Raw genomic sequence first — 26,012 nt, 5'->3', positions numbered from 1 at the left:
GTGTGGGAGAAGGAGTTTGGTAAATGGAGTATTGTGTGAGGACGTGTGGTGGGAGGGATTGTGGTGCGATGAGGTGTGGGAGAAGGAGTGTGATGAAGGGAACGTGGTGGGAGGGTGTGTGCTGTTTAGGCGTGTGGTGTGTTGGAATGTGGTAGAAGTCGTTTGGTGAATGGAGTGTGGTGGGAGTGCGTGTGGGGGGAGGACGTGTGGTGCGAGTTTATGGGGTGTGAGGGAGTGTCGTGGCTGTGTGTGTGGTTTGAGGGTGTGTGGGAGAAGTAGTGTGGTGAAATGAGTGTCGTGGGAGGGTGTGTGGTGGGAGATATGTGGTGTGAGGGAGTGTGGGAGAAGGAGTTTGGTGGATTAAGTGTGGTGGGTGGCTGAGTGGGTGAGGATGTGTGGGAGAAGGTGTGTGATGAAGGGAGTGTTGTGGGAAGGACTGTGGTGGGAGGGCGTGTGGTGCGAGTGCGTGTGGAATGAGGGATGGTGGGAGAAGTAGTGTGGTGCAGTGAGTGTGGTGGGAGGGCTTGTGGTGGGAGGGCGGATGGTGCAAGTATGTGTGGTAGGATTTAGTGTGGTGAGATGCGTGTGTTGCGAGGGAGTGTGGGAGAATGAGTGTGGTGAAGGGAGTGTAATGGTAGTGCATGTGGTGCGAGTGTGTGGTGTGTGAGGGAGTGTGTGGTGGAGAGAATGTGGGAGAAGGAGTTTCGTGAATGGTGTGTGGTGGGAAGACGTGTGGTGGTTGGGCATGTGGTGGTAGTGTGTTTTGTGCGAGGGAGTGTGTGACAAGTATGTAGTGAAGGGAATTTGCTGGGACGGCTTGTGGTGGGAGGGGGTGTGGTGGTAGGTCGTGTGTGGGAGTAAGGAGTGTGGTGGACAAGTGTAGTGGGAAGGATTGTGGTGCGAGGAAGTGTGGGAGAATGTGTGTGATGAAGGAATTGTGGTGGGAACTCGTTTGCTGCGAATGCTGTAAATTAGTGCGGGGCGGAGTGTGGTAGGAGTGTGGTGAAGGGTGTGTGGTGGACTCGACTGTGGGGTGAGTGCGTGTGGTGTGAGGAAGTGTGGGAGAAGGAGTGTGATGAAGGGAGTGCATAGGGAAATTGTGGTGCGAAGCAGTGATGTGAAAGTTAGTGTGGGGAGGAGTTTGCTAGAAGGAATGCGGTGAAGGATCTGTGGTGGGAGGGAATTTAGTGGGAGTGCATGTGGTGCGAGGGAGTGTAGTGTAAATTAGTTTGAGCAGGAGTGTGGGTGAAGGAGTGCGGTGAAGTGTGTGTGATGAAAGGGACTGTGTTGGGAATGCCTGTGGTGTGAGGGAGTGTCGGAAAAGGAGTTTGGTGGATTAAGTGTGGTGGGAGGCTGAGTGGGTGAGGATGTGTGGGAGAAGGTGTGTGATGAAGTGAATGTTGTGGTAAGGACTGTGGTGGGAGGGCGTGTGGTGCGAGTGCGTGTGGTATGAGGGATGGTGGCTGAAGTAGTGTGGTGCATTGAGTGTGGTGGGAGTGCTTGTGGTGGGAGGGCGGATGGTGCAAGGATGTGTGGGAGAAGGAGTTTGGTGAATGGAGGTGTGGGAGAAGGAGTGTACTGAAGGGAGTGTGCTGTGAGGGCGTGTGATGCGAGGTAGCGTGGGAGAAGGAGTTTAATGAAGGGAGTGTTGTGTGAGGACGTGTGGTGGGAGGGATTGTGGTGCGATGAGGTGTGGGAGAAGCAGTGTGATGAAGGGAATGTGGTGGGAGGGTGTGTGATTGTAGAGCGTGTGGTGTGATGGAATGTGGGAGAAGGAGTTTGGTTAATGGAGTGTGGTGGGAGGACGTCTGGTGGGAGCGAGTGTGGTGTGAGTGTGTTTAGTGCGAGGGAGTGTTGGAGAAGTGTGTGGTGAAGGGAGATTGTTGGGAGGGCTTGTGGTGGGAGGGGGTGTGGTGGTAGGTCATGTGTCAGAAGGAGTGATATGAAGGGAGTGTGCTGGGAGCTCGTTTGCTGCGAACGGTTGTGGTGTAAGTTAGTGTGGGACGGAATGTGGTCGAAAGTGTGCGGTGAAGGTTGTGTAGTGGAAGGATCTGTCTGGGGAGTACGTATGGTGTGAAGGAGTGTGAGAGAAGTTGTGTGGTGATGTGAGTGCTTTGGGAGGGTGTGTGGTGGGAGAGTGTATGGTGGGAGGAAGTGTGGGAGAAGGAGTGTGATGACGGGAGTGCGGTGGGAAGTCATATGGTTCGAAGGAGTTATGTGAATGTTAGTGTGGATAGGAGTTTGCTAGAAGGAATGCGGTGAAGCGTATGTGGTGGGATGCACTGTAGGTGGAGTGTGTGTTGTGCGAGGGAGTGTGCTGTAAGTTAGTTTGGGCAGGAGTGTGTGGGATGGAATGCGGTGAAGGGTATGTGGTAGCTGGGACTGTGTTGTGAATGTGTGTGGTGTGAGGTAGTCTGGGAGCAGGTCTTTGGTGGAGAAAGTGTGTTGGGAGGGCGTGTTGGACGTGAAAGTGTGGGAGAAGGAGTGTGCTGAAGGGAGTGTTGTGGGATAGACTGTGGAGGGAGGGTGTGTGGTGCGAGTGAGTGTGGGAGAAGCAATGTGGTGAATGGAGTGTGGTGGGAGGATGTGTGGTGCAAGGAAGTGTGGGAGAAGAAGTTTGATGAAATGATTGTGGTGGCAGGGCATGAGGTTCGAGGGAGTGTGGTGTAGTTAGTGTGTGGATGAGTGTGGGAGAAAGAGTGCTGTTAACGGTGTGAGGTGGAAGGGACTGTTGTGGGAGTGCGTGTGGTATGAGGGTGTTGGGAGATTTTGTGTGGTGAAATGGGTCTGTTGGGAGGGTGGGTGTTGGGAGGGCGTATGGTAGAAGGATGTGTGTGAGAAGGAGTGTGATGAAGGGAATGCATAGGGAGGGTGTGTGGTGCGAAGGATTGATGTGAAAGTTAGTGTGGGGAGGAGTTTGCTAGAAGGAATGCGGTGAAGGATCTGCGGTGGGAGGTAATTTAGTGGGAGTGCATGTGGTGCGAGGGAGTGTAGTGTAAATTAGTTTGGGCAGGAGTGTGGGTGAAGGAGTGCGGTGAAGGGTGTGTGATGAAAGGGACTGTGTTGTGAATGGCTGTGGTGTGAGGGAGTGTTGGAAAAGGAGTTTGGTGGATTAAGTGTGGTGGGAGGCCGAGTGGGTGAGGATGTGTGGGAGAAGGAGTGTAATGAAGGGAGTGTTGTGGGAGGGACTGTGGTAGAGGGCGTGTGGTACGAGTGCGTGTGGTATGAGGGATGGTGGGAGAAGTAGTGTAGTGAAGTGAGTGTGGTGGGAGGGCGTGTGGTGGGAGGGCGTGTGGTCAAAGGTCGTGTGGTGGGAGTGTGTTTAGTGCGAGGGAGTGTGGGAGAAGTGTATGGTGAAGGGAGATTGCTGGGAGGGCATGTGGTGGGAGGGGTTTTGGTGGGAGGTTGTGTGTGAGAAGGAGTTTGGTGAAGGGAGTGTGGTGGGAGGGCGTGTGGTGGGAGGACGTGTGGTGGGATTTTGTGTGTTGCGAGGGAGTGTGGGAGAAGGAGTGTGGTGAAGTGAGTGTGATGGGAGTGCGTGAGGTTTGAGTGTGTGTGGTTTGTGGGTGTGTGGTGAGAGGGCATGTGGTGCGATGGTGTGTGGGAGAAGGAGTGTGGTGAAGGGAGTGTGGTGAGTGGGCATGTGGTGCAAGGGAGTGTGGTGAATATTTGTGTGGGCAGGAGTGTGGGAGAAGTAGTGTGGAGTGGTGGAGTGCATGTGGTGCGAGGGAGAGTGGTTGGAGGGCATGTGGTTGTACAACATGTGATGCCAGGGAGTGAGGGAGAAGGAGTGAAGTGAATGGCGTGTGTTGGGAGGGCCTGTTGTAGGAGGGCGTGTTCTTCGAGTGAGTGTGGGAGTAGGAGTGTGGTGAAAGGAGTGTGGTGAGAGGGAGTGTGGTGCGAGGGAGTGTGGTGAATGGTAGCATTGGGTGGAGTGTGGGAGAAGTACTGTGGAGTGGTGGGAGTGTGTGTGGTGCGAGGGAGTGTGGTGGGAGAGCGTTTGGTGGTACAACGTGTGATGCCAGGGTGTGTGGGAGAAGGAGTGAATTGAAGTGAGTGTGGTGGGAGGGCGTGTGGAGGGTGTGCTTGTTGGGCGAATGAGTGTGCGATAAGGAGTATGGAGAAGGGCGTGTGATGGGAGAGCTTGTGGTGCGAGAGAATGTGGTGAAAGTTAGTGTAGGGAAGTCTGTGGGTGAAGTAGTGCATGAATGGTGCGTGGTGGGAGGGACATTGGTGGGAGCACGTGTGGTGGGATGGCATGTGGTGGGGGGGCATGTGGTGCGAGGTGGTGTGGGAGGAGTGTGATGAAGGGAATGTGGTGGGAGGGTGTGTGGTGTTAGGGCGTGTGGTGCAAGGGAATGTGGGAGAAGGGGTTTTGTGAATGGAGTGTGTTGCGATATGTGTGGTGGGAGTGTGTTTAGTGCGAGGGAGTATGGGAGAAGTGTGTGGTGAAGGGAGTTTGCTGGAAAGGCTTGTGGTAGGAGGAGTGTGGTGGGAGGTCATGTGTGAGAAGAATGTGGTGTAACTTAGTGTGGTGTGGAGTGTGGTGGAAGGAGTGTGGAAAATTGCGTGTGGTGGAAGGGACTATTGGGGAAGTGCATGTGGTGTGAGGGAGTGTGGGAGAAGTTGTGTGGTGACGTGAGTGCAGTCAGAGGGTGTGTGGTGGTAGGGCATGCGGTGGGAGGAAGTGTGGGAGAAGGAGTGTGATGAAGGGTGTGCGGAGGGAGGGCGTGTAGTTCAAAGGAGGGATGTGAAAGTTAGTGTGGGGTGGAGTGTGGTGGAAGATGTGTGGAAAATTGCGTGTGGTGGAAGGGACTGTTGTGGAAGTGCATGTGGTGTGAGGGAGTGTGGGAGAAGTTGTGTGGTGACGTGAGTGCGGTCGGAGGGCGTGCGGAGGGAGGAGGTATGGGAGAAGGAGTGTGATGAAGGGTGTGTGGTGGGAGGGCGTGTGGCGCAAAGGAGGGATGTGAAAGTTAGTGTGGGGAGGAGTTTGCAGACGGAATGCGGTGAAGTGTGTGTGGTGGGAGGGACTGTAATGGGAGTGCGTGTGGTGCGAGGGAGTGTGGTGTAAGTTAGTTTGGGCAGGAGTGTGGGTGAAGGACTGTTGGGGAAGTGCTAGAAGGAATGAGGTGAAGGGTCTGTGGTGGGAGGGACTTTATTGGGAGGGCGTGTGGTGCGAGTGCGTGTGGTATGAGGGACGGTGGGGGAAGTAGTGTGAAGTGAGTGTGCTGGGAGTGCATGTAGTGGGAGGGTGCTTGGAGGGAGTGTGTTTAGTGCGAGGGAGAGTGGGAGAAGGAGTTTGGTGGAGGAAGCGTGGTGGGATGGCGAGTGGTGTGAGGGAGTGTGGGAGAAGTTGTGTGGTGACGTGAGTGCAGTCAGAGGGTGTGTGGTGGGAGGGCGTGCGGTGGGAGGAGGTGTGGGAGAAGGAGTGTGATGAAGGGTGTGCGGAGGGAGGGCGTGTAGTGCAAAGGAGGGATGTGAAAGTTAGTGTGGGGTGGAGTGTGGTGGAAGATGTGTGGAAAATTGCGTGTGGTGGAAGGGAATGTTGTGGAAGTGCATATGGTGTGAGGGAGTGTGGGAGAAGTTGTGTGGTGACGTGAGTGCGGTCGGATGGTGTGGTGGGAGGGCGTGCGGAGGGAGGAGGTATGGGAGAAGGAGTGTGATGAAGGGTGTGCAGTGGGAGGGCATGTGGTGCAAAGGAGGGATGTGAAAGTTAGTGTGGGGAGGAGTTTGCAGACGGAATGCGGTGAAGTGTGTGTGGTGGGAGGGACTGTAGTGGGAGTGCGTGTGGTGTGAGGGAATGTAGTGTAATTTAGTTTGGGCAGGAGTGTGGGTGAAGGAGTGAGTGTGGTGTAGGTTAGTGTGGGGTGGAGTGTGGTAGATGGGACTGTGCTGTGGGAGGGTGTGTGGTGAGAGGGTGTGTGGTGGGAGTGTGCTTCGTGCGTGGGAGTGTATGGTGAAGGGAGATTGATGGGAGGGCTTGTGGTGGAAGATGGTGTGGTGGTAGGTTGTGTGTGAGAAGAAGTTTTATGAAGGGAGTGTGGTGGGAGCTTGTTTGCTGTGAACGAGTGTGGTGTAAGTTAGTGTGGGATGGAATGTGGTAGAAGGAGTGCGGTGAAGGTTGTGTGCTGGAAGTGTCTGTGGGGGGAGTGCATATGGTGTGAAGGAGTATGAGAGAAGTTGTGTGGTTACATGAATGCCGTGGGAGTGTGTGTAGTGGGAGGGTTTGTGGTGGGAGGAGGTGTGAGAGAAGGAGTGTGATGAAGGTTGTGCGGTGGGAGGGTGTGTGGTGCGAAGGAGTCATGTGAATGTTAGTGTGGGGAGGAGTTTGCTAGAAGGAATGCGGTGAAGGGTCTGTGGTGGGAGGGACTTTAGTGGGAGGGTGTGTGGTGCGAGTGCGTATGGTATGAGGGATGGTGGGAGAAGTAGTGTGGTGAAGTGAATGTGGTGGGAGGGCACATAGTGGGAGGGCGTTTGGTGGGAGTGTGTTTAGTGCGAGGGAGAGTGGGAGAAGTGTATGGTGAAGGGAGATTGCTAGGAGGGCTTGTGGTGGGAGGGGATTTGGTGGAAGGTCATGTGTGAGAAGTAGTGTGGTGAAGGGAGTGTGGTGGGAGGGCATACGATATGAAGGAATATGGGAGACGGAGTATGGTGAAAGGAGTATTGTGGGAGGGCGGGTGGTGGGAGGACCTGTGGTGGGATTTATTGTGGTGCGAGGGCATGTGTTGCGAGGGAGTGTGGGAGAAGGAGTGTGGTGAAGGGAGTGTGATTAGAAGGCGTGTGGTGCGTGGGATTGTGGTGAAAGTTAGTGTGGGGAGGAGTGTGGGAGAAGTAGTGTGGAGTGGTGGGAGTGCGTTTGGTGCGAGGGAGGGTGGGAGAAGTAGTTTGGTGAAGTAAGTGTGGTGGGAGGGCATATGGTGCGAGGAGGTGTGGGAGTAGGAGTGTGATGAATGGAATATGGTGGGAGGGTGTGTGGTGGTCGGGCGTGTGGTGCTGGGGAATGTGGGAGAAGGTGTTTGTTGAATGGAGTGTGGTGGGAGGACGTGTGGTGCAAGGTCTTGTGGGAGTGTGTTTAGTGCTAGTGAGTGTGGGAGAAGTGTGTGGTCAAGGGAGTTTGCTGGGAAGTCTTGTGGTTGGAGGTGGTGTGGTGGAAGGTCGTGTGTGAGAAGGAGTGTGGTGTAAGTTAGTGTGGGGCGGAGTGTGGTTGAAGGAGTGCGGTAAAGGGCGTGTGATGCAAGGGACTGTGGGGTGTGTGTGTGGTGTGAGGGAGTGTGGGAGAAGTTGTGTGGTGACGTGACTGCAGTGGGAGGGAGGGAGTGACGAAGGCAGTGCGGTGGGAGGCTGTGTGGTGCTAAGGAGGGATGTGAAAGTTAATGTGGGGATGTGTTTGCCAGAACGGAAGCGGTGAAAGGTGTGCTGTGGGAGGGACTGTATGATGTGAGGGAGTGTGGTGTAAGTTAGTTTGGGCAGCAGTGTGGGTGAAGGAGTGAGGTGGAGGGTGTGTGTTGGAAGGGACTGTGTTGGGAATGCGGGTGGTGTGAGGGAGTGTGGGAGAAGGAGTTTGGTGGAGGATGTGTGGTTGGGAGTGCGAATGGGTCGAGGATGTGTGGAAGAACGAGTGTGACGAAGGGAGTGTTGTGGGATGGACTGCGGTGGGAGGGCGTGTGGTGCGAGTGCGTGTGGTATGAGGGATGGTGGGATAATTAATGTGGTGAAGTGAGTGTGGTGGGAGAGCAAGAGGTTGGAGGGCGTGTGGTGGGAATGTGTTTAGTGCGCATGAGTGTGGGAGAAATGTATGGTGAAGGGAGATTACTGGGAGGGCTTGTGGTGGGAGTGGGTGTGGTGTGAGGTCATGTGTGAGAAGGTGTGTTGTGAAGGGCGTGTGGTGGGAGGACGTGTGGTGGGATTTAGTGTGGTGAGAGGGTGTGTGTTGCGAGGGAGTGTGGGAGAAGGTGTGTGGTGAAGGGAGTGTAATGGGATTGCGTGTGGTGTGAGTGTGTGGGGTGGGAGGGTGTGTGATTTGATGGTGTGTGGGAAAAGTAGTGTGGTGAAATGTGTGTCGTGCGAGGGTGTGTGGTGGGAGGGCACGTGGTGTGAGGGAGTGTGGGATAAATAGTGTGGAGTGGGGGGATTACTTGAGTTGCGAGGGAGAGTGGTGGGACGGCATGTGGTGGTACAAAGTGTGATGCAAGGGAGTGCGGGAGAAGAAGTGAAGGGAGTGTGGTGGGAGGGACTTTAGTGGGAGGGCTTGTGGTGCGAGTGCGTGTGTTATGAGGGACGGTGGGAGAAGTAGAGTGAAGTGAGTGTGGTGGGAGTGCATGTAGTGGGAGGGCGCTTGGTGGGAGTGTGTTTAGTGCGAGGGAGAGTGGGAGAAGTGTATGGTGAAGGGAGATTGCTGGGAGGGCTTGTGGTGGGAGGGGATTTGGTGGAAGGTCGTGTATGAGAAGGAGTGTGGTGAAGGGAGTGTGGTGGGAGGGCATATGATATGAGAGAATGTGGGAGACGGAGTATGGTGAAGGGAGTATTGTGGGAGGGCGGGTGGTGGGAGGGCCTGTGGTGGGATTTAGAGTGGTGTGAGGGCATGTGTTGCGAGGGAGTGTAGGATGAGTGTGGTGATGGGAGTGTAGTGAGAAGGCGTGTGATGCGTGGGATTGTGGTGAAAGTTGAGTGTGGGAGAAGTAGTGTGGAGTGGTGGGAGTTCGTGTGGTGCGAGGGAGGATGGGAGAAGTAGTTTAGTGAAGTAAGTGTGGTGGGAGGGTGTATGGTGCGAGGAGTTGTGGCAGAAGGAGTGTGATGAATGGAATATGGTGGGAGGGTGTGTGGTGATTGGGCGTGTGGTGCTGGGGAATGTGGGAGAAGGAGTTTGGTGAATGGAGTGTGGTGGGAGGACGTGTGGTGCGAGGTCTTGTGGTGGGAGTGTGTTTAGTGCTAGTGAGTGTGGGAGAAGTGTGTGGTCAAGGGAGTTTGCTGGGAAGTCTTGTGGTTGTAGGTGGTGTGGTGGAAGGACGTGTGTGAGAAGGAGTGTGGTGTAAGTTAGTGTGGGGCGGAGAGTGGTAGAAGGAGTGCGGTAAAGGGCGTGTGATGGAAGGGACTGTGGGGTGTGTGTGGTGTGAAGGAGTGTGGCAGAAGTTCTGTGGGGATGTGACTGCGGTGGGAGAGTGTGTGTTGGGAGGAGGTGTGGGCGAAGGAGTGTGATGAAGGCAGTGCGGTGGGATGCCGTGTGGTGCAAAGGAGGGATGTGAAAGTTAGTGTGCGGATGTGTTTGCGAGAAGGGAAGGGCGTGTGGTGCTGGGGAATGTGGGAGAAGGGGTTTGGTGAATGGAGTGTGGTTGGAGGGGGTGTGGTGGGAGGTCGTGTGTTTGGTGTGCGGTGGGAGGGACAGTATTGGGAGTGCGTATGGTGCAAGGGAGTGTGGTGTAAGTTAGTTTGGGCAGGAGTGTGGGTGAAGGAGTGTGGTGATGTGTGAGTGGTGTAACGGACTGTGTTGGGAATGTGGGTGGTGTGAGGGAGTATGCGAGAAGGAGTTTGGTGGAGGAAGTGTGGTGGGAGGGCAAATGGGGCGAGGATGTATTGGAGAAGGAGTGTGATGAAGGGAGTGTGGTGGGATGGACTGCGGTGGGAGGGCGTGTGGTGGGAGTGTGTTTAGTGCGAGTGAGTGTGGGAGAAATGTGTGGTGAAGGGAGATTGCTGGGAGGGCTTGTGGTGGGAGTGGGTGTGGTGTGAGGTCATGTGTGAGAAGGAGTGTTGTGAAGGGCGTGTGGTGGGAGGACGTGTGGTGGGATTTAGTGTGGTGAGAGGGCGTGTGTTGTGAGGGAGTGTGGGAGAAGGAGTGTGGTGAAGGGAGTGTAATGGGAGCGTGTGTGGTGTGCGTGTGTGGGGTGTGAGGGAGTGTGGTGGGAGGGTGTGTGGTTTGAGGGCACGTTGTGTGAGGGAGTGTGGGAGAAGGATTTTGGTGATGGGCATGTTGTGGAAGGGCGTGTTGTATGAGGAGGTGTGGGAGAAGGAGTGTGATGAAGGGAATGTGGTGTGAGGGTGTGTGGTGGAGGGAATGTGGGAGAACGAGTATGGAGAAGGGCGTGTGATGGGAGGGCTTGTAAGTTAGTTTAGGGAAGTCTGTGGTGGAAAGAGTCCATGAATGGTACGTGGTGGGAGGGACTGTGGTGGGAGTGCATGTGTTGTGAGTGAGGGTGGGAGAAGTAGTGTGGAGTGGGGGGAGTGCTTGTGGTGCGAGGGAAAGTGGTGGGATGACGTGGTACAACGTGTGATGTCAGGGAGTGTGGGAGAAGGAGTGAAGTGAAGGGAGTGTGGTGGGAGGGCGTGTGGTGTGAATGAGTGTGGGAAAGGAGTGTGGTGAGAGGGCATGTGGAGGGAGTGCCTTTAGTGCGAGTGAGTGTTGGAGAAGTGAGTTTTCAAGGGAGTTTGCTGCGAAAGCTTGTGGTGGGAGGGGGTGTGGTGGGAGGTCGTGTGTGAGAAGGAGTGTGGTGTAAGTTAGTGTGGGGTGGAGTGTGGTAGAAGGGACTGTGGGGGTAGTGCATGTGGTGGGAGGGAGTGTGGGAGAATTTGTGTGGTGGGAGGGTGTATGGTGGGATGGCGTGTGGTGGGAGAAGGTGTGGGAGAAGGATTGTGATGAAGGGTGTGTGGTGTGAGGGCGTGTGGTGCTAAGGAGGGATATGACTGTTATTGTGGGGATGAGTATGGTAGAAGGAATGCAGTGAAGGGTGTGTGGTGGGTGGGACTGTAGTGGGAGTGCGTGTGGTGCGAGGGAGTGTGGTGGTACAACGTGTGATGCCAGGGTGTGCGGGAGAAGGAGTGAAGTGAAGGGAGTTTGGTGGGAGGGTCTGCAGTGCGAGGGCGTGTGGTGTGAGGGAGTGTGGTGTAAGTTAGTTTGGGCAGGAGTGTGGCTGAAAGAGTTCGGTGAAGGGTGTGTGGTGGAAGGGACTGTATTAGGAATGCGGGTGGTTTCAGGGAGTGTGGGAGAAGGAATTTGATGGAGGAAGTGTGTTGGGAGGGTGAGTGGGGCGAGGATGTGTGGGAGAAGGAGTGTGATGAAGGGAGTGTTGTGGGAGGGACTGTTTTGGGAGGGCTTGTGGTGCGAGTGAGGACTTGTGGTGCATGTGGTATCAGGGACGATGTGAGAAATAGTGTGGTGGTGAGTGTGGTAGGAGGGTGTGTCGTGCAAGGAGGTGTTGGAGAAGGAGTGTGATGAAGGGAATGTGGCGGAAGGGTGTGTGGTGGTAGGGCATGTAGTGCAAGGGAGTGTGGGAGAAGGAGTGTGATGAAGGGAGTGTGGTGGTAGGTCGTGTGGTGTGAGAGAATGTGGGAGAAGGGGTTTGGTGCATGGAGTGTGGTGGGAGTATGTGTGGTGGGAGGTCGTGCAGTGGGTGTGTGTTTCGTGTGAGGGAGTTTGGGAGAAGTGTGTGGTGAAGCGAGTTTGCTGGGAAGGCTTGTGGTGGGAGGGGGTGTGGTGGGAGGTCGTGTGTTAGAAGGAGTGTGGTGTACGTTAGTGTGTGGCGGTGTGTGGTAGAAGGAGTGTGGTAAAGGGCGTGTGCTGGAAGGGACTGTGGGGGGAGTGTGTGTGGTGTGAGGGTGTGTGGGAGAAGTTGTGTGGTGACGTAACCATGGTGGGAGTGTGTGTCGTGGGAGGGCGTGTGGTGGAAATGAGGGATGTGAAAGTTAGTGTAGGGAGGAGTACGGTGAAAGGTGTGCGGTGGGAGGGACTGTATTGGGAGTGCGTACGGTACGAGGGAGTGTGGTGTAAGTTAGTCTGGGCAGGAGTGTGGGTGAAGGAGTGAGGTTGAATGGAGTGTGGTGGGAGGACGTGTGGTGGGATGGCATGTGGTGGCGGTGTTTTTAGTGTGAGGGAGTGTGGGAGAAGTTTGTCATGAAGGGAGATTGTTGTGAAGGCTTGTGGTTGGAGGGGGTGTGGCGGGAGTTCGTGTGTGAAAAGGAGTGGGTTGATGGAAGTGCGGAGGGAGGGATTGTGGTGCGAGGAATTGTGGGAAGTGGAGCGTGATGAAGGGAGTGTGGTCGGAGGTCATTTGCTGTGAACGAATGTCGTGTAAGTTAGTGTGTGGCGGAGTGTGGTAGAAGGAGTTTGGTGAAGGTTGTGTGGTGGAAGGGACTGTGGCGGGAGTGCGTATGGTGTGAGGGAGTGTGGGAGAAGTTTTGTGGTGAAGTGTGTGCGGTGGGAGGGTGTGTGGTGAGAGGGCATGTGATGGCAGGATGTGTGGGAGAAAGAATGCGATGAATTGTGTGCCGTGGGATGGTGTGAGGTGCGTAGGAGTGTGTTGTAAGTTAGTCTGGGCAGGATTGTGGGTGAAGGAGTGCGGTGAATGGTGAATGGTGGAAGGCTCTGTGTTGGGAATGCGGGTGGTGTGAGGGAGTGTGGGAGAAGGAGTTTGGTGGAGGCAGTGTGGTGGGAGGGCAAATAGGGGTGTGGATGTGTGGGAGAAGGAGTGTGATGAAGGGAGTGTTGTGGGATGGAGTGTGGTGGGAGGGCGTGTGGTGTGAGTGCGTGTGGTATGAGGGATGGTGGGAGTAGTGTGGTGAAGTGAGTGTGTGGGATGGCATGTGGTGCAAGGATGTTTTGGAGAAGGAGTGTGATGAAGTGAAGATGGCGGAAGGGTGTGTGGTGGTAGGGCGTGTGGTGCAAGGGAATGTGGGGGCAGGAGTTTGGTGAATGGAGTGTAGTGGGAGGACGTGTGGTTCGAGGGCGTGTAGTGGAAGTGTGTTTGGTGCGAGGGAGTGTGGGAGAAGTGTGTGGTGACGGGAGATTTCTGGGAGGGCTTGTGGGGGAGGGGGTGTGTTGGGCGGACGTGTGTGAGAAGGAGTGTGGTGAAGGGTGAGTGGTGGGAGGACGTATGGTATGAGGGAATGTGGGAGACGGAGTATGGTGAAGGGAGTACGGTTGGAGGGCTAGTGGTGGGAGTATGAGTGGTGGATTTAGTGTGGTTGGAGGTCGTGTCCTGCAAGGGAGTTTGGGAGAAGGAGTGTGGTGAAGAGAGTGTGATTGGAGTGTGTGTGGTGGGAGTGCTTGTGGTGGGAGTGTGTGTGGTGTGAGGGAGTGTGGCGGGAGGGTGTGGCAGTAGGGTGTGTGGAGCGATGGAATGTGGGAGAAGGAGTTTGTTGAATGGAGTGTGGTGGGAGGACATGTGGTGGGGCGGCATGTGCTGGGGGTGTGTTTAGTGTGAGGGCATGTGGGAGAAGTTTGTGGTGATGGGAGTTTGCTGGGAATGCCTGTGGTGGGAGGGGGTGTGGTGGGAATGTGTGTGGTGTGAGGAAGTGTGGCGGGAGTGTGTGTGTTGTGAGTGTGAGTGCGTGAATTAGTGTGGTGAAGGGAGTGACGTGGGAGGGTGTGTGGTGTGCGGGCATGTGATGCAAATGATTGTAGGAGAAGGATGTGTGGTGAAGCGAGTGTGGTGTGAGGGCATGTGGTGCGAGTGAATGGGAGAAACAGTGTATTGAAGGGCGCGTTATGGGAGGGCTTGTGGTGCGAGAGAGTGTGGTGTAAGTTAGTGAAGGGTAGTCTACGGGGGAAGGAGTGCATGAAGGGTGCGTGCCGGGAGGGACTGTGGTGGGAGGTGGGAGTGCATGTGGTGTGAGGGAGTAGTGTTGTGATGTGAGTGTGGTGGGAGGGTGTGTGGTGGGAGAGCGTATGGTGCTAGGAGATGTGGGAGAAGGAGTGTGATGAAGGGTATGTGGTGGGAGGGTGTGTGGTGGTAGGGCGTGTGGTGCCAGGGAATGTGGCAGAAGAAGTTTGTTGAATGGAGTGTGGTGGGAGGACATGTGGTAGGAGGGCATGTGAAAGGGGGTGTGTTTAGTGTGAGGGAGTGTGGGAGAAATTTGTGGCAAAGGGAGTTTGCTGGGAAGGCTTGTGGTGGGAGGGGTGTGGCAGGAGTTCGGGTGTAAGAAGGAGTGTGGAAAAGGGTATGTGGTGGGAGGGCGTATGTTATGAGGCAATGTGGGAGACAGAGTATGGTCAAGGGAGTATGGTGGGAGTGCGAGTGGTGGGAGTACGTGTTGTGAGATTTAGTGTGGTGGGAGATCGCGTGCTGCAAGGGAGTGTGGGAGAAGGAGTGTGGTGAAGGGAGTGTTATTGGAGTCCTTGTGATGGGAGTGCGTGTGGTGAGAGTGTGTGTGGTGTGAGGGAGTGTGGCGGGAGGGTGTGTGGTGTGAGTGTGTGTGGGAGAAGTAGTGTGGTGAAGTGAGTGTCGTTGGAGGGTGTGTGGTGGGAGGGCGCATTGTGCGAAGGGGTGTGGGAGAAGGAGTGTGATGAAAGGTATGTGGTGGGACGGTGTGTGGTGGTAGGGCGTGTGGTGCGAAGGATTGTGGGAGAAGGAGTTTGTTGAATGGAGTGTGGTGGGAGGACGTGTGGTGGGGGTGTGTTTAGTGTGAGGGCGTGTGGGAGAAGTTTGTGGTTTATGGGAGTTTGCTGGGAAGGCTTGTGGTGGGAGGTGGTGTGGTGGGAGGTTGTGTGTGAGAAGGAATGTGGTGGAGGAAGTGTGGTGGGGTGGATTGTGGTACGAGGAAGTGTGGGAGAAGGAGTGTGATGAAGGGAGTGTGATGAGAGCTCGTTTGCTGCGAACGAGTGTGGTGAAAGTTAGTGTGGGGCGGAGTGCGGTAGAAGGAGTGCAGTGAAAGTTTTGTGGTGCAAGGGTCTGTGGGGGAGTGCGTATGGTGTGTGGGAGTGTGGGAGAAGTTGTATGGTGAAGTGAGTGCGGTGGGTGGGTGTGTGCTGAGAGGGCGCGTGGTGGGAGGATGTATGGGAGAAGGAGTGTTATGAAGTGTGTGCAGTGGGATGGCGTGTTGTGCGGTGGAGTGAGGTGTAAGTTAATTTGGGCAGGAGTGTGGGTGAAGGAGTGCTGTGAAGGGTGAGTGATGGAAGGGACTGTATTGGGAATGCAGGTGGTGTGAGGGAGTGGCGAGAAGGAGTTTGGTGGAGGGAGTGTGGTGGGAGGGCGAATGGGGCTTGGATGTGTGGGAGAAGGAGTGTGATTAAGGGAGTGTTGTGGGATGGACTGTTGTGGGAGGGCGTGTGGTGTGAGTGCGTGTGGTATGAGGGATGGTGGGTGAAGTAGTGTGGTGAAGTGAGTGTGGTGGGATGGCGTGTGGTGTGTGGGCGTGTGGTGCAAGGAGGTGTGTGAGAAGGAGTGTGATGAAGGGAATGTGGCAGAAGGGTGTGTGGTTGTAGGGCGTGTGGTGTGATGGAATGTGGGAGAAGGAGTTTGGTGAATGGAGTGTAGGGGAGGACGTGTGGTGCTAGTGTGTTTAGTGCGAGGGTGTGTGCGAGAAGTGTGTGGTGAAGGGAAATTGCTGGGAGGGTTTGTGGGGGAGTGTATATGTTGGGCGGACGTGTGTGAGAAGGAGTGTGGTGAAGGGCATGTGGTGGGAGGGCGTATGGTATGAGGGAATGTGGGAGACGGAGTATGGTGAAGGGAGTGTGGTGGGAAGGCGAGTGGTGGGAGTACGTGTGGTGGGATTTAGAGTGGTGGGAGATCGTGTGCTGCAAAGGAGTGTGGGAGAAGGAGTGTGGTGAAGGTAGTGTTATTGGAGTCCTTGTGGAGGGAGTGCGTGTGGTGGGAGTGTGTGTGGGAGAAGTAGTGTGGTGAAGTGAGTGTCGTGGGAGGGTGTGTGGTGGTAGGGCATGTGATGCAAGTTATTGTGGGGGGAAGGAGTGTGGTGAAGGGAGTGTGGTGAGAGGGCATGTGGTGCGAGTGAGTGGGAGAAAGAGTATGCTGAAGGGCGCGTTATGGGAGTGTTTGTTCTGTGAGAGAGTGTGGTGTAAGTTAGTGTTGGGAAGTCTGCGGGGGAAGGAGTGCATGAAGGGTGCGTGGTTGGAGGGACTGTGGTGGGAGTGCATGTGGTGAGAGGGAGGGTGGGTGAAGTAGTATGGTGATGTCAGTGTGGTTGAGGGCGTGTGGTGGGAGGGCGTATGGTGCGAGGAGGTGTGGGAGAAGGAGTGTGATGAAGGGTATGTGGTGGGATGATGTGTGGTGCTAGCGCGTGTGGTGTGAGGGAATGTGGGAGAGGGAGTTTATTGAATGGAGTGTGGTTGGAGGACGTGTGGTGGGAGGGCATGTGGTGTGGGTTTGTTTAGTGTGAGGGAGTGCGGGAGAAGATTTTGGTGAACGGAGTTTTTTGGGAAGGCTTGTGTTGGGAGCGGAGTGTGGCGGGAGATCATTTGTGAGAAGGAGTGTGGTGGAGCAAGTGTAGTGCGAGGGATTATGGTGTGACGAAGTGTGGGAGAAGGATTGTGATGAAGGGATTGTGCTGGGAGCTCGTTTGCTGTGAACGAGTGTGGTGTAAGTTAGTGTGGGGCAGAGTGTGGTAGAAGGAGTGCGGTGAAAGTTGTGTGGTGCAAGGGTCTGTGGGGGAGTGCGTATGGTGTGTGGGAGTGTGGGAGAACTTTTATGGTGAAGTGAGTGCGGTGGGTGGGTGTGTGCTGAGAGGGCGCGTGGTGGGAGGATGTATGGGAGAAGGAGTTATGAAGTGTGTGCGGTGGGATGGCGTGTTGTGCGTTGGAGTGAGGCTTAAGTTAATTTGGGCAGGAGTGTGGGTGAAGGAGTGCTGTGAAGGGTGAGTGATGGAAGGGACTGTGTTGGTAATGCGGGTTGTGTGAGGGAGTGGCGAGAAGGAGCTTGGTGGAGGAAGTGTGGTGGGAGGGCGAATGGGGCTTGGATGTGTGGGAGAAGGAGTGTGATTAAGGGAGTGTTGTGGGACGGACTGTTGTGGGAGGGCGTGTGTTGCGAGTGCTTGTGGTATGAGGGATGGTGGGAGAATTAGTGTGGTGAAGTGAGTGTGGTGGGATGGCATGTGGTGTGTGGGCGTGTGGTGCAAGGAGGTGTGGGAGAAGGAGTGTGATGAAGGGAATTTGGCGGAAGGGTGTGTGGTTGTAGGGCGTGTGGTGTGAAGGAATGTGGGAGAAGGAGTTTGGTGAATGGAGTGTAGTGGGAGGACGTGTGGTGCTAGTGTGTTTAGTGCGAGGGTGTGTGCAAGAAGTGTGTGGTGAACGTATATTGCTGGGAGGGTTTGTGGGGGAGCGGATGGGTTGGGCGGACGTGTGTGAGAAGGAGTGTGGTGAAGGGCATGTGGTGGGAGGGCGTATGGTATGATGGAATGTGGGAGACGGAGTATGGTGAAGGGAGTGTGGTGGGAAGGCGAGTGGTGGGAGTACGTGTGGTGGGATATACTGTGGTGGGAGATCGTGTGCTGCAAGGGAGTGTGGGAGAAGGAGTGTGGTGAATGGAGTGTTATTGGAGTCCTTGTGGTGGGAGTGCGTATGGTGGGAGTGTGTGTGGTGTGAGGAAGTGTGGCGGGAGGGTGTGTGGTGTGAGTGTGTGTGGGAGAAGTAGTGTGGTGAAGTGAGTGTCGTGGGAGGGTGTGTGGTGGTAGGGCATGCGATGCAAGTGATTGTGGGAGAAGGAGTGTGGTGAAGGGAGTGTGGTGAGAGGGCATGTGGGGCGAATGAGTGGGAGAAAGAGTATGGTGAAGGGCGTGTTATGGGAGTGCTTCTTCTGCGAGAGAGTGTCGTGTAAGTTAGTGTAGGGAAGTCTGCGGGGGAAGGAGTGCATGAAGGGTGCGTGGTGGGAGGGACTGTGGTGGGAGTGCATGTGGTGAGAGGGAGGGTGGGTGAAGTAGTGTGGTGATGTCAGTGTGGTGGGAGGGCGTATGATGCGAGGAGGTGTGGGAGAAGGAGTGTGATGAAGGGTATGTGGTGGGATGATGTGTGGTGCGAGGGAATGTGGGAGAAGGAGTTTGTTGAATGGAGTGTGGTGGGAGGGCGTGTGGTGGGAGGGCATGTGGTGTGGGTTTGTTTAGTGTGAGGGAGTGCGGGAGAAGATTTTGGTGAAGGGAGTTTTCTGGGAAGGCTTGGGTTGGGTGCGGAGTGTGTCAGGAGATCGTGTGTGAGAAGGAGTGTGGTGGAGCAAGTGTAGTGCGAGGGATTGTGGTGCGACGAAGTGTGGGAGAAGGAGTGTGATGAAGGGAGTGTGGTGGGAGCTCGTTTGATGTGAACGAGTGTGGTGTAAGTTAGTGTGGGGCGGAGTGTGGTAGAAGGAGTGCGGTGAAGGTTATGTGGTGGAAGGGACTGTGGCAGGAGTGCGTATGGTGTGAGGGAGTGTGGGAGAAGTTCTGTGGTGAAGTGTGTGAGGTGGTAGTGTGTGTGGTGAGAGGGCATGTGGTGGCAGGATGTGTGGGATAAAGAGTGTGATGAAGTGTGTGCCGTGGGATGGTGTGTGGTGCGTAGGAGTGTGTTGTAAGTTAGTTTGGGCTGGATCGTCGGTGAAGGAGTACGGTGAATGGTGAGTGGTGGAAGGCTCTGTGTTGGGAATGCAGGTGGTGTGAGGGAGTGTGGGAGAATGAGTTTGGTGGAGGGAGTGTGATTGGAGTGTGTGTTGGGAGTGCCTGTGGTGGGAGTGTCTGTGGTGTAAGGGAGTGTGGCGGGAGGGTGTGTTGTGTGAGTGTGTGTGGGAGAAGTAGTGTGGTGAAGTGAGTGTCGTGGGAGGGCATGTGATGCAAGTGATTGTGGGAGAAGAGTGTATTGAAGGGTGTGTGGTGAGAGGGTATGTGGTGCAAGTGAGTAGGAGAAAGAATTTGTTGAAGGGTGCATTATGTGAGGGCTTGTTGTGCGAGAGAGTGTGCTGTAAATTAGTGTAGGGAAGTCTGCGGGGGAAGGACTGCATGAAGGATGCGTGGTGGGAGGGACTGTGGTGGGAGTGCATGTGGTGTGAGGGAGGTTGGGAGAAGTAGTGTAGTGATGTGAGTGTGTTGGGAGGGTGTGTGGCGATAGGGCGTGTGGTGCGAGGGAATGTAGGAGAAGGAGTTTGTTGAATGGAGTGTGGTGGGAGGACGTGTGGTGGGAGGGCATGTGGTGGGGTGTGTTTAGTGTGAGGGAGTGTGGGAGAAGTTTGTCTTGAAGGGAGATTGTTGGGAAGGCTTGTGGTGGGAGGGAGTGTGGTCGGAGTTCGTTTGCTGCGAACGAATGTCGTATATGTAGTGTGGGGCGATGTGTGGCAGAAGGAGTTTGGTGAAGGTTGTGTGGTGGAAGGGACTGTGGCGGGAGTGTGTATGGTGTGAGGGAGTGTGGGAGAAGTTTTATGGTGAAGTGTGTGCGGTGGGAGGGATTGTGGTGAGAGGGCATGTGGTGGCACGATGTGTGGAAGAAGGAGTGTGATGAAGTGTGTGCCGTAGGATGGTGTGTGTGCGTAGGATTGTATTGTAAGTTAGTGTGGGCAGGATTGTGTGTGAAGGAGTGCAGTGAATGGTGAGTGGTGGAAGGCACTGTGTTGGGCATGCGGGTGGCGTGAGGGAGTTTGGGAGAAGGAGTTTTGTTGAGGAAGTGTAGTGGGAGGGTGAATGGGACGTGGATATGTGGGAGAAGGAGTGTGATGAAGGGAGTGTTGTGGGATGGACTGTGGTGGGAGGGCGTGTGGTGAGAGTGCATGTGGTATGAGGGATGGTGGGAGTAGTGTGGTGAAGTGAGTGTGCGGGATGGCATGTGGTGGGTGGGCGTGTGGTGCAAGGATGTTTTGGAGAAGGAGTGTGATGAAGGGAAGATGGCGGAAGGGTGTGTGGTGGTAGGGCGTGTGGTGCAAGGGAATGTGGGGGAAGGAGTTTGGTGAATGGAGTGTGGTGGGAGGACTTGTGGTTCGAGGTCATGTAATGGAAGTGTGTTTAGTGCGAGGGAGTGTGGGAGAAGTGTGTGGTGAAGGGAGATTTCTGGGAGGGCTTGTGAGGGAGGGGGTGTGGTGGGAGTGTGTGTGGTGTGAGGGAGTGTGGCGGGAGGGTGTGTGGTGGTAAGGCATGTGATGCAAGTGATTGTGGGAGAAGGAGTGTGGTGAAGGGAGTGTGGTGAGAGGGCATGTGGTGTTAGTGAGTGGGAGAAAGAATATGTTGAAGGGCGCGTTATGTGAGGGCTTGTTGTGCGAGAGAGTGTGCTGTAAGTTAGTATAGGGAAGTCTGCGGGGGAAGGACTTCATGAAGGATGCGTGGTGGGATGGACTGTGGTGGGAGTGCATGTGGTGTGAGTGAGGTCGGGAGAAGCAGTGTAGTGATGTGAGTGTGTTGGGAAGGTGTGTGGCGGTAGGGCATGTGGTGCGAGGGAACGTGCGAGAAGGAGTTTGTTGAATGGAGTGTGGTGGGAGGACGTGTTGTGGGAGGGCATGTGATGGGGGTGTGTTTAGTGTGAGGGAGTGTGGGAGAAGTTTGTCGTGAAGGGAGTTTGCTTAGAAGGCTTGTGGTGGGAGGGGGTGTGGTGGGAGTTCGTATGTGAGAAGGAGTGTGGTGATGGAAGTGCGGAGGGAGGGATTCTGGTGCGAGGAATTGTGGAAAATGGAGTGTGATGAAGGGAGTGTGGTGGGAGCTCGTTTGTTGCGAACGAATGTCGTGTAATTTAGTGTGGGGCGGAGTGTGGTAGAAGGAGTTTGGTGAAGGTTGTGTGGTGGAAGGGACTGTGGAGGGAGTGTGTATGGTGTGAGGGAGTGTGGGAGAAGTTGTGTGGTGAAGGGAGTGAAATGGGAGTGTGTGTGTGCGAGTGTGTGGTGTGTGAGGGAGCGTCTTGGAAGGGAGTGTGGTGTGAGGTAGTGTGAAGGATTTTGGTGAAGGGCATGTGGTGGGAGGGCGTGTGGTACTAGGAGGTGTGGGAGAAGGAGTGTGATGAAGGGAACGTGGTGTGAGGGTGTGTGGTCAAAGAGCGTGTGGTGGAGGAAATGTGGGAGAAGGAATATCGTGAAGGGCGTGTGATGGGAGGGCTTGTGGTTTCAGAGAGTGTGGTGTAAGTTAGTGTAGGGAACTCTGTGGGGGAAGGAGTGCTTGAATGGTGCATGGTGGGAGGGACTGTGGTAGGAGTGCGTGTGCTGTGAGGAAGGGTGGGAGAAGTAGAGTGGTGAAGTGAGTGTGGTGGGAGGGCATGTGGTGGGAATGCGTGTCGTGTGAGTGAGGGTCGGAGAAGTAGTGTGGATTGGGTGGAGTGCTTGTGGTGCGTGTGAGAGTGGTGGGAGTGCTTGTGGTTGTACAACGTGTGATGCCAGGGAGTGTGGTTGAAGGAGTGAAGTGAAGGGAGTGTGGTGGGAGGCATTTGGTGGGTGGGCGTGTGGTGTGAGTGAGTGTGGTAAAAGGAGTATAGTGATGGGAGAGTGGTGAGAGGGCGTGTGGAGGGAGTGTGTTTAGAGCGAGTGAGTGTGGGAGAAGTGTGTGGTGAATTGAGTTTGCTGTGAAGGCTTGTGGTGGGAGGGGGTGTGGTGTGAGGTCGTGTGTGAGAAGGAGTGTGGTGTAAGTTAGTGTGGGGTGGAGTGTGGTAGAAGGAGTGTGGTAAAGGGCATGTGGTTGAAGGGACTGTGGGGGTAGTGCGTGTGGTGTGAGAGAGTGTGGGAGAAGTAGAGTGGTGATGTGAGTGTGGTGGGAGGGCGTGTGGTGGGAGGAGGTGTGGGAGAAGGATTGTGATGAAGGGTGTGCGGTGGGAGAGCGTGTGGTGCAAAGGAGGGATGTGATTGTTGGCGTGGGGAGGAGTTTGGTAGAAGGAATGCAGTGAAGGGTGGTGGGTAGGACTGTCGTGTGGGTGCGTGTGGTGCGAGGGAGTGTGGTGGACTACGTGTGATGCCAGGGAGTGTGGGAGAAGGAGTGAAGTGAAGGGAGTGTCGTGGGAGGGTGTGTGGTGTGAGGGCATGTGATGCAAGTGATTATAGGAGAAGGATGTGTGGTGAAGTGAGTGTGGTGTGAGGGCATGTGGTGCGAGTGAATGGGAGAAAGAGTATGTTGAAGGGCGTGTGTGGTGGGAGGGATTGTGGTACGAGGAAGTGTGGGAGGAGGAGTGTATTGAAGGGAGTGTGATGAGAGCTCGTTTGCTGCGAACGAGTGTGGTGTAAGTTAGTGTGGGGCGGAGTGTGGTAGAAGGAGTGCGGTGAAACTTGAGTGGTGCAAGGGACTATGGGGGAGTGCGTATTGTTTGTGGGAGTGTGGGAGAAGTTGTATGGTGAAGTGAGTGTGGTGGATGGGTGTGTGGTGAGAGGGCGTGTGGTGGGAGGATGTATGGGAGAAGAAGTGTAATGAAGTGTGTGCGGTGGGATGGCGTGTTTTGCTTTGGAGTGAGGTGTAACTTAATTTGGGCAGGAGTGTGGGTGAAGGAGTGCTGTGAAGGGTGAGTGATGGAAGGGACTGTGTTGGGAATGCGGGTGGTGTTAGGGAGTGGCGAGAAAGAGTTTGGTGGAGGAAGTGTGATGGGAGGGCGAATGGGGCTTGGATGTGTGGGGGAAGGAGTGTGATTAAGGGAGTGTTGTGGGATGGACTGTTGTGGGAGGGCGTGTGGTGCGAGTACGTGTGATATGAGGGATGGTGGGAGAAGTAGTGTGGTGAAGTGAGTGTGATGGGATGGCATGTGGTGTGTGGGTGTGTGGTGCAAGGAGGTGTGGGAGAAGGAGTGTGATGAAGGGTATGTGTTGGGAGGGTGTGTGGTTGCAGGGCGTGTAGTGCGAGGGAATGTGGGAGAAGTAGTTTGTTGAATGGAGTGTGGTGGGAGGACGAGTGATGGGAGGGCATGCGAACTGGGTGTGTTTAGGTAGTGTGGGAGAAATTTGTGGTGAAGGGAGTTTACTGGAAAGGCTTGTGGTGGGAGGGGTTGTGGCGGGAGTTCGTATGTGAGAAGGAGTGTGGTGGAGGAACTGTTGTGGGAGGGTTTGTGTTGCGAGGAAGTGTGGGAGAAGGAGTGTCATGAAGTGTGTGCAGTGGGATGGCATGTGGTGCGTTGGAGTGTGGTGTAAGTTAGTTTGGACAGGAGTGTGGGTGAAGGAGTGCGGTGAAGCGTGAGTGGTGGAAGGAACTGTGTTGGGAATGCAGGTGGTGTGAGGGAGTGTGGGAGAAGGAGTTTGGTGGAGGAAGTGTGGTGGGAGTGCGAATGGGTCGTGGATGTGTGGGAGAAGGAGTGTGTTGAAGGGAGTGTTGTGGGATGGACTGTGGTGGGAGGGTGTGTTGTGCGAGTGTATGTGGTATGAGGGATGTTTGGAGAAGTAGCGTGGTGAAGTGAGTGTGGTGGGATGGCGTGTGGTGGGTGGGCGTGTGGTGCAAGGACGTGTGGGAGAAGGAGTGTGATGAAGGGAATGTGGCGGAAGGATGTGTAGTGGTAGGGCGTGTGGTGTGACTGAATGTGGGAGAAGGAGTTTGGTGAATGGAGTGTGGTGGGAGGACGTGTGGTTTGAGGGAATGTGGTAGTAGTGTGGTTAGTGTGAGTGAGTGTGGGAGAAGTGTGTGGTGATGTGAGATTGCTGGGAGGGCTTGTGGGGGAGGGATTGTGTTGGCGGACGCGTGTGTGAAGGAGTGTGGTGGAGGAACTGTTGTGGGAGGGTTTGTGTTGCGAGGAAGTGTGGGAGAAGGAGTGTGATGGAGGAAATGTTGTGGCACGGAGTGTGGTTTGAGGGTGTGTGGTGTGAGGAGGTGTGGGAGAAGGAGTGTGATGAAGGGTGTGTGGTGGGAGGGTGTGTGGTGGTAAGGCGTGTGGTGCGAGGGAATGTGGGAGAAGGAGTTTGTTCAATGGAGTGTGGTGGTAGGACGTGTGGTGGGGCGCATGTGCTGGGGGTTTGATTAGTGTGAGGGCATGTGGGAGAAGTTTGTGGTGATGGGAGTTTGCTGGGAAGGCTTGTGGTGGGAGGGTGTGTGGTGCGAGTGCATATGGTGCTAGGAGGTGTAGGGGAAGGGGTGTGATGAAGGGTAAGTGGTGGGAGGGCGTGTGGTGGTAGGGCGTGTGGTGCGAGGGAATGTGGGAAAAGAAGTTTGTTGAATGGAGTATGGTGAAGGGAGTATGGATGGAGGGCGAGTTGTGAGGGTACGCATTGTGGGATTTAGTGTGGTGGGAGATTGTGTGCTGCAAGGAAGTGTGGGAGAAGGAGTGTGGTGAAGTGAGTGTGATTGGAATGTGTGTGGTGTGAGGGCATGTGATGCAAGTGATTGTGTGAGAAGGAGTGAGGTGAAGGGAGTGTGGTGAGAGGGCTTGTGGTGCGAGTGAGTTGGTGAAAGAGTATGGTCAAGGTCGCATTATGGGAGGTCTTGTGCGAGAGAGTGTCGTGTAAGTTAGTGCAGGGAAGTCTGCGGTGGATACAGTGCCTGAAGGGTGCGTGGTGGGAAGGACTGTGGTATGAGGGAGGGTGGGAGAAGTAGTGTGGTGATGTGAGTGTGGTGGGAGGGTGTATGGTGGCATGAGGTGTGGGAGAAGGAGTTTGATGAAGGGTATGTGGTGGGAGTTTGTGTGGTGGTAGGGTGTATGGTGTGATGGAATGTGGGAGAAGGAGTGTGATGAACGGAGTGTTGTGGGAGCTCGTTTTCTAAGAACGATTGTGGTGTAAGTTAGTGAGGGGCAGAGTGTGGTAGAAGGAGTTTGTTGAATGTTGTGTGCTGGAAGCTGGGAAGGTTTGTGTGGGAGGGTGTGTGGCGGGAGATCGTGTGTGAGAAGGAGTGAGGTAGAAGAGGTGAGGTGGGACATATTGTGGTGTGAGGTTTGGGAGAAGGAGTGTGATGAAGGGAGTCTGTTGGGAGCTCGTTTTCTGCGACCGAGTTTGGTGTGTTAGTGTGGGGCAGAGTGTGATAGAAGGAGTGCGGTGAAGTTTGTGTGGTGGAAGGGACTGTGGGGGGAGTGTGTATGGTGGAAGGAGGTTTGGGAGAAGGAGCGTGATGAAGTGTGTGCGGTGTGATGGCCTGTCGTGTGTAGAAGTGATGCAAAAGTTAGTGTGGGGAGTAGTTTGCTAGTAGGAATGCGCTGAAGGGGTTGTGGTGGTAAGCACTGTTGTGGGTGTGCGTGTGGGGCAAGGGAGTGTGGTGTAAGTTTGTTTGGGCAGGAGTGTGGATGAAAGAATATGGTAAAGGGTATGTGGTGGAAGGGACTTTGTTGGGAATGCATGAGGTGTGAGGGAGTGTGGGAGTAGGTGTGTGATGAAGGGAGTTTTGTGGGAGTGACTGTGGTGGGAGGATGTGTGGTGCGACTGAGTGTGGGAGGTGTGTGATGAAATATTTGTGGTGGGAGGGCATGTGGTGCGAGGGAGTGTGGTGTAGTTAGTGTGGGGATGGGTGTGGGAGAAGGAGTGCTGTGAAGGGTGAATGGTGGAAGGGACTTTTGTGGGACTGCGTGTGGTATGGGGATGTGGGAGTAGTAGTGTGGTGAAGTGAGTGTGGCGGGTTTGCATGTGGTGGGATGGCGTGTGGTGAGAGGTGGTGTGGGAGAAGGAGTGTGTTGAAGGGTGTGTGGTGTGAGGGCGTGTGATGTGAGAGAGTGTGGGAGAAGTAGTTTGGTGGTGAGAGGGTGCATGGTGGGAGGACGTATAATGCGAGGTAGTGTGGGAGAAGGAGTGTAGTGAAGGGAGTGCTGTGTGAGGACGTGTGGTTGGAGGGAATTAAGTGCACGTGACTGTTGGAAGAGTATGGTGAAGGGAGCGTGATGGGAGGATGTGTGGTGCGAGGGAGTGTGATGTAAGATATTGTGGGGAGGACTGGGAGAAGGAGTGCATGATGTGAGTCTGGTGGGAGAACGTTTGGTGGGAGGGCGTGTGGTATGAGGAGGTGTGGGAGAAGGAATGTGGTGTAAGTTAGAGTGTGGCGGTGTGTGGTAGAAGGAGTGCAGTAAAGGGTGTGTGGTGGAAGGGACTGTGGGGTGAGTGTGTGTGATGTGAGGGAGTGTGGGAGAAGTTGTATGGTCACGCGACTGAAGATGGGAGGGTGTGTCTTGGGAGGGCGTGTGTTGAGAGGAGGTTTGGGAGAAGGAATGTGATGAAGGGTGTGCGGTGGGAGGGCATGTGGTGCAATGGAGTGATGTAAAATTTAGTGTGGGGAGGAGTATGCTAAAAGGAATGCGGTGAAGGGTGTGTGGTGGGAGGGACTGTGTTGGAAATGCGGGTGGTGTGAGGCAGTATGGGAGAAGGAGTTTGGTGGAGGGTGTGGTGGGGTGGTGAATGGGGCATGGTTGTGTGGGAGAAGGAGTGTGATGGAGGAAATGTTGTGGGACGGAGTGTGGTTTGAGGGTGTGTTGCACGAGGAGGTGT

General features: G+C 55.0%; 1 protein-coding gene across 1 annotated transcript in view; it reads right to left on the bottom strand.

Moving 5' to 3' along the window:
- LOC138742023 (mucin-2-like) overlaps positions 1 to 23,817 on the bottom strand; it is a 39,524-nt gene extending 15,707 nt beyond the window's left edge. Inside the window, 13 exon segments of the mRNA XM_069896215.1 lie at positions 438 to 497; positions 499 to 816; positions 1,414 to 1,492; positions 1,494 to 1,592; positions 3,466 to 3,819; positions 12,043 to 12,299; positions 12,906 to 13,169; positions 13,531 to 13,870; positions 15,830 to 15,884; positions 17,569 to 17,634; positions 20,376 to 20,626; positions 21,012 to 21,330; positions 23,814 to 23,817. Coding sequence (XP_069752316.1) covers positions 438 to 497; positions 499 to 816; positions 1,414 to 1,492; positions 1,494 to 1,592; positions 3,466 to 3,819; positions 12,043 to 12,299; positions 12,906 to 13,169; positions 13,531 to 13,870; positions 15,830 to 15,884; positions 17,569 to 17,634; positions 20,376 to 20,626; positions 21,012 to 21,330; positions 23,814 to 23,817 — 2,466 coding nt within the window.
- Between the last annotated feature and the right edge of the window lie 2,195 nt (positions 23,818 to 26,012).

This window comes from Narcine bancroftii, chromosome 8, assembly GCF_036971445.1.
Source record: "Narcine bancroftii isolate sNarBan1 chromosome 8, sNarBan1.hap1, whole genome shotgun sequence".
Classification (NCBI taxonomy): domain Eukaryota; kingdom Metazoa; phylum Chordata; class Chondrichthyes; order Torpediniformes; family Narcinidae; genus Narcine; species Narcine bancroftii.
This window is presented reverse-complemented; position numbering and strand designations above follow the sequence as displayed.